This window comes from Acipenser ruthenus, chromosome 3 (assembly GCF_902713425.1).
Source record: "Acipenser ruthenus chromosome 3, fAciRut3.2 maternal haplotype, whole genome shotgun sequence".
NCBI lineage: Eukaryota > Metazoa > Chordata > Actinopteri > Acipenseriformes > Acipenseridae > Acipenser > Acipenser ruthenus.
The window spans coordinates 92,383,740-92,397,244 of NC_081191.1; the positions used below are offsets into that span (position 1 = coordinate 92,383,740).

Consider the following 13,505-nt stretch of genomic DNA (forward strand, 5'->3'; position numbering starts at 1 on the left):
CCAGAGGAGGCCATTCAGCCCATTTTGCTCATTCGGTTGTTAGTAGCTTATTGATCCCAGAATCTCATCAAGCAGCTTCTTGAAGGATCCCAGGGTGTCGGCTTCAAAAACAGTACTGAGGAGTTGGTTCCAGACTCCCACAATTCTCTGTGTAAAAAAAGTGCCTCTTATTTTCTGTTCTGAATGCCCCTTTATCTAATCTCTATTTGTGACCCCTGGTCCTTGTTTCTTTTTTCAGGTCGAAAAAGTCCCCTGGGTTGACATTTTCTATACCTTTTAGAATTCTGAATGTTTGAATCAGATCACTGCGTAGTTTTCTTTATTCAAGACTGAATAGATTCAATTATTTTATCCTGTCTGCATATGACATGCCTTTTAAACCAGGAATAATTCTGGTCGCTCTTCTTTGCACTCTTTCTAGAGCAGCAATATCCTTTTTGTAGCGAGGTGACCAGAACTGAACACAGTATTTTAGATGAGATCTTACTGATGCATTGTAAAGTTTTAACATTACTTCCCTTGATTTAAATTCAGCACTTTGCACAATATAGCTGAGCATTTTGTTGGCCTTTTTTGTAGCTTCCCCACATTGTCTAGATGAAGACATTTCTGAGTCAACATAAACTCCTAGGTCTTTTTCATAGATTCCTTCTTCAATTTCAGTATCTCCCATATGATATTTATAATGCACATTATTGCCTGCGTGCTGTACCTTACACTTTTCTCTATTAAATGTCATTTGCCATGTGTCTGCTCAGTTCTGAATGGTGTCTAGATCATTTTGAATGACCTTTGCTGCTGCAACGGTGTTTGCCACTCCTATTTTTGTGTCATCTGCAAATTTAACAAGGTTGTTTACTATAGCAGAATCTAAGTCATGCCAGAGAATGGGATTGTGGTTCTCTTTGCATCAGTGCCACATTGAACTTCTTCTAACTTAACCCCAGGTTGTTTCTTGGTAGTTTTATAACATTAACATTTCTCCTGATGGACACTTTGTACTGTTGCAGACAGGACATGCAGTAAACCAGGCCCATATTGTGTTCCAGTGTGCTGAGTGATAGTCCGAGCAAAGCTGAGATGACAAGGAGCTGCCTATCACTATTGTTCTTTAAGAGCACTGCTGTTTGATTGTCATTAGTTTGCCGTTCAGCACTCAGAAGTGTTATGAATCAAATGCACAGGCCCCAGGGTTTCTTTAAACCCAGCTGGACGGACAGAGAGACTCTTCTGGAAAGCACTGTCTGTGTAACTTGAGCTACCCGCCTGGGCTGTGTAATATAATAATCATCCTTGTGCTTCCTGCCAGGTAGAGTAACGAGCAAACAGAGCACATCTGACACTGAGGCTCTGGAACACAGAACAGTTGGAGGGTGCATCCCAGTGCAGGCTTTTGCTTTTTTATGGGTTAAAGCAATTCATTTTAAATGCTCTCGACATGTAAATAAAGGCAACCTCAGTCAGCTTTGATGCAGTCCACTGTGGGACATTTCTCAGTGTATAATACAGCTGGATGAATGCATCAGGAACCTTGACCTCTGTCTCAGTATGGCTGCCATATTTGCTGTTGTGCTTTTTTTCCCGATCCGGATAATAAACACCACACACTAAGAAATCCTGCTCTGCAATTTGAAATGTCCTTTGAAGTGACATTCTGAGGTTTACAGGGGTACAGCTGTCCAATCGAAGCTCAACGTTTGTCAGTTATTCACATGTGATTGAAATCGTACTTGCTGTTGATTGAAAGTGATCACAGGGAACTTCATAACCTTCATGCTTTTGTAGTTTGACAACAGCAACTACTGTACCATTTCAAAACCCTGAGTCAGTTATTGTAAACCAGCTTCCAGGCATTTCCGATCCAGATGATACAGATCATATCCTGAACTCTGCTTCTTACTGTATGAGCTCCTCCTCCTCCAGCAGATCATATCATACGGCGAGTGGTTTTTGAAAAATCGTGATAATAAACGGGGCATGATATTAAGCGAGGTGATATTAAACGGTATATATATTCTTAATACTGGTCCTATCAAGACTATTTTATATTTTACATGTTGCCTGCACACGATAAGCTGCAATATAAGTTGTAGTTGTGCATGTTGTTGACTCTCACAACTAGAATACCCTAAATCAGGGGCACTTCCAATCCATTCCATTGCAGGACTTTGTTCCAACCAGATCCTAAGCACTTCAGTTCCATTGCAGGACTTTGTTCCAACCAGATCCTTCATTATTTCGTTGACCTCCTTCCTTCCCTTAATATTCAAATGAATAGTGGAAAGTGAACAGTGTTTCTATAAAGCTTGAGTATTAATAGGTTTTGAGCTGTTCACCTATCAGCAATATGATGGGTTTCATGATTGATGAGGATTATGACTGCCAGCATTGTTCAACTGACGAGATTCATAAAGACACACAGATACGAGTTTTTACTTGAGCTGATTGCTGTGTCAAAATAAATCATAGCACAGAGACACATGCAAGCAAATGAAGGCCTTGCCTCGATTACCCTTTGTAATGTTAAAAAGCCTCTGTATATAATATACTGCATCTGGAGAACAGTTAATCCAATTGTGTTAAAAGCTGCTGAGGACCCTTTTTAACACTCCGTGGCATGTAAGGAGGCTGTCTGTACGACTGCCTGTCAGTCACTGTGATCCGGGATGCATACAGTGGATGCTGCGCATGAGTTTATCATTGTGTATTGAAGCTGTACCCGAAGGAACAGTATTATATATCTGTGTTGTGTTTTTACAATGGAAGCTGTAATTCACATGTCTGTACCCGAAGGAACAGTATTATATATCTGTGTTGTGTTTTTACAATGGAAGCTGTAATTCACATGTCTGTACCTGAAGGAACAGTATTATATATCTGTGTTGTGTTTTTACAATGGGAGCTGTAATTCACATGTCTGTACCTGAAGGAACAGTATTATATATCTGTGTTGTGTTTTTACAATTGGAGCTGTAATTCACATGTCTACCTGAAGGAACAATATTATATGTCTGTGTTGTGTTTTTACAATGGGAGTTGGAAGCGATTCCAGAGAAGATCAGTAAGAATGGGTCCATGCCTGTGTCTAACATCATTGCCTCAGCTGGTACAAAGGGTGTGCATTGCAAGCAGGAGATTGTGTGTGGTGCTCTGCTGTGTGCATTGCAAGCAGGAGAGTGCGTGTGGTGCTGTGCTATGTGCTGGAGCAGCTGTGTGTTCGTGTGGAGCTGTGCTGTGTGATGCTGTGCTGTGTGCTGGAGCAGCTGTGTGTTCGTGTGGTGCTGTTGTCAGAATATCCGCACACATTTTTTTTATTTATATATATGCTCTGAGCACACTCTTAAACTCAGGGGAGATGTTCAAGGAGGACAGAGATGTTTTAAACTCCTTTAGTGGTTTTGTTCGTGCACTGGGCGGGCTTTATGTCCAGACAACTTTTTAATATTCAAGAAAATCACACAGACTCATTTAATTTGAAGTTTTAACGAATCAGAGCAGTAGTAGTGCTCTTTTCGGTTTATTAAATGCTTTAAAAATTGGATTGGTTGGTTGCGCAGACTACCATAAATCCCAAGTAAAAAGCAGTTTGGGTGATCCAGTGCTTTACAGGTTTAACAGCATTAGTACTTCAATCACTCTCTTAAGACTAAAACATAATTTCTGTAGCTTATAGCAATGCATCAACATAAAAGAGATATTAAATTCAAATATATGCTTACGTTCCAGTATATTGAAGTGTAGTGTAGTGTAGTGGATATATTGAAAAATAAGAACTGTCTTCAAAAGGCAGAGACTTGTGAATACGACCAAACAGCAATCAGTTTTTCAAAGACCCTCAGAGCATGGATCACATCAGCTTGTAGTTAGCAAGTTGAATGATACTTGACTGGGGGTTTACCTTGGTTTTTATAGGATTTTCCCTCCATTGAATACATCAGAAGTCCCAAGTAAATCTTTTTTTATATATTTTTTATTTTTTATTTTTTTAAATTTAGTCGTCGCCAATTATTTTTACCCCGGTTTTTCACCCCAATTTAGCATGCCCAATTATTATCTGTATCCCCGGCTCACCGCTCGCAACCCCCCCGCCGACTCAGGAAACGGAGGCTGGAACACGCGTCCTCCGAAACGTGCTCCTTCCAAGCCGTCATTTTTCGCACTGCAGATCCACAGCAATGCTACCAGACCTATAGTGCCGGAGGACAACACAGATCTGGCGGCTCCGCTGCAGAGCCACAGGCGCCCTATCGGCCACAGGGGTCGGTGATGCGCGGTGAGCCGTGGATTCCCCTGCCGACCTAAGCCCTCCCTACCCGGGCAGCGCTCAGCCAATTGTGCGCCGCCCCCTAGGAACTCTCGGTCACGGTCAGCTGTGACATAGCCTGGATTCGAACCAGCGATCTCCAGGCTATAGGGCACATCCTGCGAGGAGCGCCTTTACTGGATGCGCCACTCGGGAGCCCCAGTCCCAAGTAAATCTAATGATCACTCGGCCTTGACATTTCTTATTTTTAAGTTAATGATACATTCTAGAAGGATCTGGTCAACTCCTTTTACAAAACTGATTGGATATAACTTCTTGCCAAAAAATACTGGAACATCGCTCTCTTTTTCCAACTCCTCCTTTTTCTAAAAAGTCAGGTGGACCAAAGTTCACAGAATCCTTGCTATAATATAATACAAGTAAATGAGTATATATGAGAGATGTTTTTAATATGTAACACCAGCTCTATTTGATTATATTAAGCTGGGTCAAAAAATATATGTCCCTCTTAGCCGTACATTATGTTACTTTTCCAGTGTGTTGTCAATGGGTCAGTTTAACTTCATATACAAATGTGTGTTAACATAGTATAGGACAAAGATTGCCTTTGAATAAGCATACAGTGGTCAATTCAATTAGTTTCATTTAAATTCAAGCTATAATGAAACATGTTAAATATAATAGCCTTATATTAACTTGTACTATGGTTGTACCAAGCCTGACCTCTCTCTGTTTCTAAAAGTTGCCTGATCAAGCAGGATTCAGTCACCCTATTTTCTTGCCAAGACTATTATTTTGATTAATATGAAACACCATTGTAAGCACTTCTCCAAATTCACTGCATGAAATCAGTTTTCTCGCAAAGAAAGTCACTACTTATTTGATAAGAACAGTGACTGAACACAACCCCTAATTCGTGGAATGCTCCCTTCTACTACGAGGTTTTCTTATCATAGAAAGACCTTGGATTCACAACTGTGGACTACAAGTAAATCTCACTTTGACTGCCAAAAAGAACCTTCCATATCTAGCACCGCTCTGCTTGCAAGCAGATAAGGGCAAGGCTATTTTTCAGTAGGTTTATTGTGTACTAAAATTATTGAATACAGTTTACACTTTATTTGTCTAATATTCCAACCTAACAGTTCCTGTTTTTTTATTGCAGTAAAACCTTTATATAAACTAAACATTTATATTCTTTAATTTAATGGATATTGTAATGTCTAAAAGATTTTTTGTTTAGTTGGAGAAACTGAACTAATTCTTAAATTGATTAAATTAAATGCTCATTCCTGCTTTTAGTTTTCAGTAGAGCCTTAACAAGCAAAAACACTTGTTAGTTTAAATATTATGTTTCTTATTAGATCAAAAAACTTTAAATATATTATTTCTCTTCAGAGAGTTTTAGGCCACTCTATTATTAGATCAGAATATTTTTTTAAAAACCTCTATGCTTGGTAACAACACAATCAAATGAAATCAAATAGGTCTTTTTAGTTTCAAGTATCATTCTGTCTAAAAAGGGTTACCCTTTTGTTTTTACTAAGCAGGTTTTAATCCTAGCCTTTTGCCAATTTTTGGTGTTGATTTAAATGAGACATGAAGTAATGAAAGTAAAGAAGCTACTTGTTCTCTTAAAACTGGAATATCTTAACAAGAGCCTGCCAAGTTTGACTCCTTCCAGCAGGCGCTTCCGTAGACTGCACACAACAACTATCCATTGTTTTCTACTGAGTATGCAGATCTTTTTGAAAGGAACATACACAGTATTGTTATAATTATTGACTAAGAGTATATCATATTACTTCAATCAATACAGGTTAGTTTAAATCATCCAATTCATGTCTAATAACTCGTCCCGTTCCCAACAGGATTCGAACTCGGCGCCAGGCTCAACTCGGACTGGTTCTGCGAACACCACGACAGGCCTCTTCAGATCTGCTCAAATATTTTCTAAAACACATTACAGTCATTACAATATTACATTCTATTTATTATTCTGCTTATTTCTTGGAATTAAGTGGTCGTGTTGTGCTGAACTTTAATTACACTTTGGATTATACTATTTTTTGACTTTGAAGAGGTTCAGTGAGGAACGTTGATCTGTTTGTTTTAAAAAGAAGCGATCATTGAATGACTTACCAACTGGTTGAAGAACACATGCAGGGATTAATTATTAAATTACTGGATCGTCCAAGACTGCTGTGGTTTATAAAGACTGGCCTTCATTTCTACGGAGTATTTACTTTATCAAAAAGTGTATTTATATGTTTAACGCAAAACGCTGCTAGGTTTATATTACTGTGTAAAATGTGTGTTTTAATATTTTTGGCTTTCTTACTGTTACTTCTTAACTACTAATACTGCTGTTGCGTGTGTGAAAACATACAACTGTGTTAAATGCACTTTATTAATACAAGTTTCTATATTCTAGTCTGTGGTTTAAAAGTAATAAAATGTTAACTTATTAGTGGGGTGAAGAGTGTAATAGGACGGCTGTTAAGTTGTGTTTGGGTATGTGACAGGGATGACGAGCGGTGACGTCAGACCAGAAGAAGGCACAACAAAACAAAAGGTACGGTGCAGTGGCGCGGGCGCCGTTTTATTTAAATAATCCAAAAATAAATATTTAAACAAAAATAAACACTGTGCTCGCAGAGCAAAATAAAAGGTTAAACAGAAACAAATCTCAAACACAAAATAAATAACAGAACCCAGGTCAGGCTGAGCAAATGCCTTCACTGTTCCTGGAGTTTTAAGTTTCGTTTTGTTGCTCTCCTCTCGTTCTCTCCTCTCGCTCCAAACACCCACCCCGAGCTAGAGAGCTGCAGGCTTTTTATAACAGGTGACCATCTCCCGATTAGCAACAAATTAAATCACTTAATTAATTCGGGAGATGGCCACCTTCTGCATGAGTTTTTTTAAATACCATGTGGATGGGGCTTCCCATCCACATTACTAAACAGTATAAAATAAACAAACGGCAACGCTGTCACTAAACAAAACAATAAAACATACGGCGCTCGCCGACATAAATATAATACAACTAAATCATAATAAACAAAAACAATAATCTGCACAGAGGCGGAGGGGACTCCGTTCTAAACTAAAATAAACAAAGCAATGTACAGGGCTGCTCGCCCTGTTACAGGGTATTATTATCGTCTTTATATGCAATGCATTGCAACTGACCGTGTTTTGATATACTGTTTCTGGAAATGCAATAGTGAATGATTGGCATTTTGCTATTTGATAACTTATGTATGTATTTGTGACAATTACGTAAGTTTGTAACTATTTCTCTGTGTAAATTACAGTAGTGCAGAGAAAGAAAGGTATATCATTTAGCAGTCAGGATCCCTAAAATAATGTATGCGCAGATAGTTTGTTTATCCATAGGTCTAGTGAACTTTAATGTTGCCAGAAATAATGTTTTTCTATAAGCTGTTAATATATTTATACTTACCTGTGTTGTACAGGTTAATTAGTATACTGCTGTTAAGTGTGTGGGGGCAATTAGGTGCAATATCAAGCTTGCTTTCTTTTTATTTCTCTTGTGGGGGGTAACTTGTTCTATGCTCAGATTTGTAGTTGTGAAAGTTGGTTTTGTGTTCCCTGGTTTAGGGTAGGGTGTAGTTGGGATAACTTGTTTTATGTAGGTTTACTACTATGTCCTAGTGACAGTTTTGGTGAAAGTAAACACAAACATTGGTAGATTAAATATTTACTAGGCACCTCAGATAGCCAACCGTTACAAGATGATTTAAGATGATTTAAGATGATTGTTTGGAACAATGAAGAGTTCTGCATTTTCTGATCTCAAAGAACACATAAGAATAGGCTTATCTAATTGACAGAGAAGCTGGCATTAACATGGTTTAGCAGAAGTTATTGAGAGGATCAGATTCTGCAGATTTATCAGGTGTCTGTCCGTACAGTCGTCCGTCTGTTTGTGACACTTCATCATTGCATATACCTGGAGAACCACTAATCCAGTTCTCATGAAACTTCGCATTAACATGGTTTGCAGAAGTTATTGAGAGGATCAGATTCTGGTTATAAAAGGTGTATTACACTTCACGTATTTGAAAGTAGGATTTAGACATATCTGCTGTGCATTTTTTTAAATGCAGATTTACTGCTAAACACAGCGTTGTATGCTAATTGCAGGATTACAATATCGGTGTTACTCAAGACAATCTCATTTTCATTGAGCCTTTCTGAAATGACTGTGTCTGTGTTTAGCTCCACTCTGATGAATAATGCATTCCAGGTCCCTGATTGAGCAGGGCTACAGGGGGAGTGTTTATGAAAGGACTGGATGGCTCCAAGCAAGGATCACTCTGGCATTTACATGCAGATATAAAAATGATAATGAGGGTTAGATATTCTATTTTAATTTGAGATGTTATGCATGCTCTTTTCGTAGTTGTCATGGTTACACAAATACTATTTGGTTGATTTAATCATTATAGAGTTATAATGCATGTCTGTGTGTTTTCGTCATATAATGAATGTCACTTCACTTGAGAGTACAGGCAGGGCATTTATGGGCCCTGTTTTGAGGCAAAAGCAAAGAGACAATTAAATAATTTGAATGGTATAAAAATGCCCTGAAACTACTCTGAATAGTTATAAATGAGTAACAGTCAAAGCTTTTAAATCAATTTTCTAAACTCCTGTTGGGACAGTATTAGTTATTTTTTGCAAACTTCACAGACACATTCTCGTCCCTGTGTGTGGAGTTAGCTGCTCTTTAGCACGGAACACACACAGAATGAACATCGAAACCAGTTCTAGACTGACACCAGGCCACTGACTTTTCCACATATATGCAGCCGATGGTGTATATCACACACCCCAATATCATGTGGCCAGTACACCATCAAAGAATGAGATACCCTGGCATAAGTATACATGTTTTGAATCTGCACAAAATTAATTTTAGGAATAGGTAACATAACATCTCCTTTCAATGATGTGTTATCCATAATCCTTCTGGAGCCCCAGGTAATGCTGTTGCATTTTTTTTACTGCTTTTGGTTACGGTATCACTAGTACAGCATGTATCCTGGTGTTTTATTCTGGGGTTTAGTACTCATTTACTGTGTGGTGCCTTTTAAAACAGAGGCCTGGCTGAGAGGGACAGCGTGGACAGTAGAACCATGCATCTCTCAGTATGCCCTTGCGGGAACACACACAGCACCTTTTTTATGGCTTGGCAGCATTCGAATAAAATGCCATTTGCTAAGCCTTGCCGCTGTTTCTGATCTTTCAGTCTCTGGTATTTCTTGTGTACCAAACCCAAGGCTGGAGATCACCGAGGTCTGAAATTGCAGAAATGTGAGGTGATTCTCTGGTGCCGTACTTAGTGACACTACATGGGCATTGTGCAAAGAAATGTGGGCCATGTACATGCCAAGCTTCTTCTACCATGCCATGGTCTTCCTTGCAGCATTGTACAGCTCCAGCATCTGGGCTGACCTATCCACGCCTCCCATGTATTTATTGTAGTCCAGTAGCTTGTTTGTGTGTGTGTCCTCACCTCGCACAGGAACTGCTACAGTAGCCTCATTGTGGATTGTGGTGAGGAGGTACACATCTTTTTTTGTCAGTGTATTTAACTGCCAGCAGTTCCTCACAGCGCCTCAATGCTGGCATGATCCCAGCTGTGCAAGATATTGCTGAGTTTGCTGTTGTGATCCTCGTCTCAGTTTGGTTTGGTTTATCAAATGTTCCAAAAATTCATCAGTGATAAACAACTGGAAAAAAAATTAATTGAGGTAAACCCAGTCGGATTCACAGTGCTGCCAGGTGAGCCAGAAAAAGGGGTATTTCAGGCTGGATGAAGTTAGGGGGGGGGTCCAGTGGTAGAATGGCTGAAATCTACCCGCCTCTGTCCAGGCCCACCTACTGTACTTAGTCCAGGCTGGGGCTCAGGCTCAGTTTCCAGAGGCTTCTTCCTGACCAGTGATCTCCTCACTGGAGAAAGTGTCACTCGGCTCATATTCACGGTCAGTCATCTGGCACAAACTCCAGTCTCTGAGCCAGACTCCATTAGGAGGTTAGTACAGACTGTGCACTAAGGTGCTGCCTTGACATTTCTCCCCAAAATAACCACCACTGCCCAGTACAAATACATTTATTAAAACAATGCAATAATAAAATGAGATCCTATACAATTATGTGTGTTGTGAGGGGAGAGGAGATCGTAACGACTAAGAAGTAACGAAAAAGTAATGATTAAAGCTAAGGTTTATAATTTTAAAAAGGTAAACTATGAAGGAATGAAACAGAGACTTGCAGAAGTAGACTGGAGTAAAATAGAGAACAAATCCACAGAAAAAGGATGGCTGTTTTTTAAAAATGTAGTACTAGAGGGGCGCAAAACAATTACTGTACATCCCAAAAGTAGATAAATCCAAATCTAAAACAGAATGGCCAAAATGGTGCAATAGATCAATTAAAAAAATATTCTGAGAAAAAGGGCACTTTATACAGCGTTTAAAAGGGACCAACAACAAAGTAACACAGAAAGAGTATTGCTAAGGGGGCTAAAACCAATTCCAAAAAGTTTTTCCAATATTATAACAGTAAGAGAACATTCAAAGAAGATGTAAAATGTCTAAGAGATACAAATGGCAAAATCATAGAAGAAGAGAAAACAAAATGGCAAATATACCAAATGATTACTTTTCACAAGTTTTACAAAAGAGGATACGGGCAACATGCCCCACATGTCGACCTGTTCCTATCCAGTTTTAAATAACTTTAGCATAACAGAGGCAGAGGTGTTAAAGGGACTAGGAGCTCTTAATAATAATAAACAAATCCCCTGGGCCAGGTGAGATCCTCCCAATAGTACACAAAGAAATGAAAGAAGTTATTACAAGCTGCTAACCAAGATTATGCAACAGTCTCTTGACACAGGGGTTGTACTGACCAGACTGGAGAATTCCAAACGTAATACCGATCCACAAAAAGGGAGACAAAACCAAACCAGGTAACTACGGACCAATAAGCCTGACTTCTATTATATGTAAACTTATGGAAACTATAATAAGATCCAAAATGGAACATTACCTATATGGTAACAGTATCCTGGGAGACAGTCAGCATGGTTTTAGGAAAGGGAGGTCGTGTCTGTCTAACCTCCTTGATTTTTTTGAGGATGCAACATCGACAATGGATAAGGTTTCAAGTACAGCAACTGGAGTAAAACAAATCACGTGGTTCCTAATGTTTATTTTAGCCTTTGCTTGTCGCACAGCACTGAAGAAAAAAAAATTAAGACATGCAAGTCAACTACCTCCCCACACATGTGAAACGTTTCAGTTGTGTCGACATGATAGCCTTTGAAGTAGGAGGTAACTTTCTTGTACTGTCACATCAACAAAACAAAATGCAAAAAATAATCAGATGCATCATGAAATGCAAAACGGTTACACAGGTCCTAATCAAATGAAAACTTTTTTATTATCGATCCTCATTGCAGAAAAACACGCAGATTGTTTTAAATACACTCTGGATGTATCACAGCACTAGACAGCGCTAGCGTTCAGGCAGGCTCTAAATTAGGTTTAACAACTATGTCACTTTGAATATCTTTTATCTGTGTAACATCATGAAATTGAAACCACAGACCCAATATCATCTGTGGAATTTCTCGAAGAGCAATCCCTGAGTGAAATAATGGCAATCCAGCATTTCTTTTTTTTTAAAACATGTTTTTAATAGGGACGTACCTCATGTTTTAGACCTACCAGGTACATCCAATAGCAGTCAAGTGGTTAATTTACCTTGTGGCTGAGGTAAGGACATTTAAACCAAAGCAGTGATCTCATCGTTCTTCTCATTCTTTCACTTACTCTGCTTTGCTTTCTCTTCTCAGCTGATAGCAGAAAAGACGACTGAATTCCCTTCCACTGAGTTCTCTCTAGTGGAGGATGTTGCCCTCCACTTCACTTGTTTGATGGACAGACTCAATGAGCAGCGCCTGTTTCAGCCAGATCTTTGTGATGTAGACATCGTATTGGTTCAGCAGAAGAACACATTTCCTGCGCACAAGGGGGTCCTCGCGGCCTACAGCCAGTTCTTTCACTCGCTCTTCACCCAGAACAAGCAGCTCCAGAGGGTGGAGCTCTCCCTGGAGGCTCTGACCTCTCAAGGCCTTCAGCAGATCCTCAACTTCATCTACACCTCGAAGCTGCTGGTGAATGCCTGCAACATACAGGATGTGTTGAACGCGGCCGCTGTCTTTCAGATGAGTGACATTGCAACTTCCTGTCAGGAGCTCATCAACAGCCACTCTTTGACCTTGACCATCACGGGGGACATGTCCAAGCAGGACGGTCAGGGCAACCCGCTTCCCTCGCAGTTCTACCGAGAGATCAAGCAAGAGGTGGATCCTCCCCACACCAAAATCTACGCCAGAGAGGGCAACAATCCCTACTCTGTCCGCGTTGAGGACAACGCAGGACCGAAGCACCAGCACAGGGAGTATTTTAAGGAGGAGGAAGGTCGCGGGCGGGGGTCGTGCAAGATCGAGGGAGACGCAGAAGAATCCGAAGACTCGGACAGTCATGGCTCTTTCAATCGGGAGCAGATCATTGTGGAGGTCAACCTTAATAACCAAACCCTGAATGTTTCCAAAGGGACAGAAAGCAAAGCTTCATCCACCGAGGCCATCGCCTTGCTGGGACGGTGCCGTGGTGAAGAGCAGAACACTGAGGAGGAAGAGGAGGATGACGAGGAAGATAATGATGATGATGATGAAGATGCAGATGTTGGCGAAGAGGATGAAGATCAGACTGAAGAAGACGACCTGGTGGACTCCAGTGAAGTTGAGGATGATGATGAGGAAGAAGATAATAATGACATTCCGGAAGTCAAGAAGGAGAAAGTGGAGAGGCCGCGGAGGAGGACCAGAGTTTCTGGAGATGCCAAGGCCACGGTGTCCACACAGCAAGTTGAGAGCAGCGCTGAGGCAGATGGGAACCACAGAGGGAGGAAGAGGAAAAAGGACCAGGAAGGCTTGGGCCAGAAGGTGAAACTGGAAGACAAAGAGCATTTCCCTTGTAAGAAGTGCCCGCGGGTCTTCAACAACCGCTGGTACCTAGAGAAGCACATGAACGTGACACACAGCAGGATGCAGATCTGTGAACGGTGCGGCAAAAGGTTTCTACTGGAGAGCGAGCTGCTGCTGCACCACCAGACGGACTGCGAGAAAAACATCCAGGTA

At 40.4% G+C, this 13,505-nt stretch overlaps 1 protein-coding gene across 4 annotated transcripts in view; it reads left to right on the top strand.

Annotated features, from left to right (window-relative positions):
* The window catches only part of LOC117394403 (zinc finger and BTB domain-containing protein 47), a 37,518-nt gene that overhangs the window by 9,694 nt on the left and 14,319 nt on the right, over positions 1–13,505 (top strand). For 2 of the 4 annotated variants that reach the window (XM_059018776.1, XM_059018777.1), the window contains exons 2-3: positions 11,182–11,267; positions 12,156–13,502. In XM_059018776.1, the coding sequence (XP_058874759.1) occupies positions 12,237–13,502 (1,266 nt within the window). In that variant the 5' untranslated portion in view covers positions 11,182–11,267; positions 12,156–12,236. The remainder of the gene's footprint in view (positions 1–11,181; positions 11,268–12,155; positions 13,503–13,505) is intronic. The other 2 variants (XM_059018775.1, XM_059018774.1) reach the window with 1 other exon arrangement.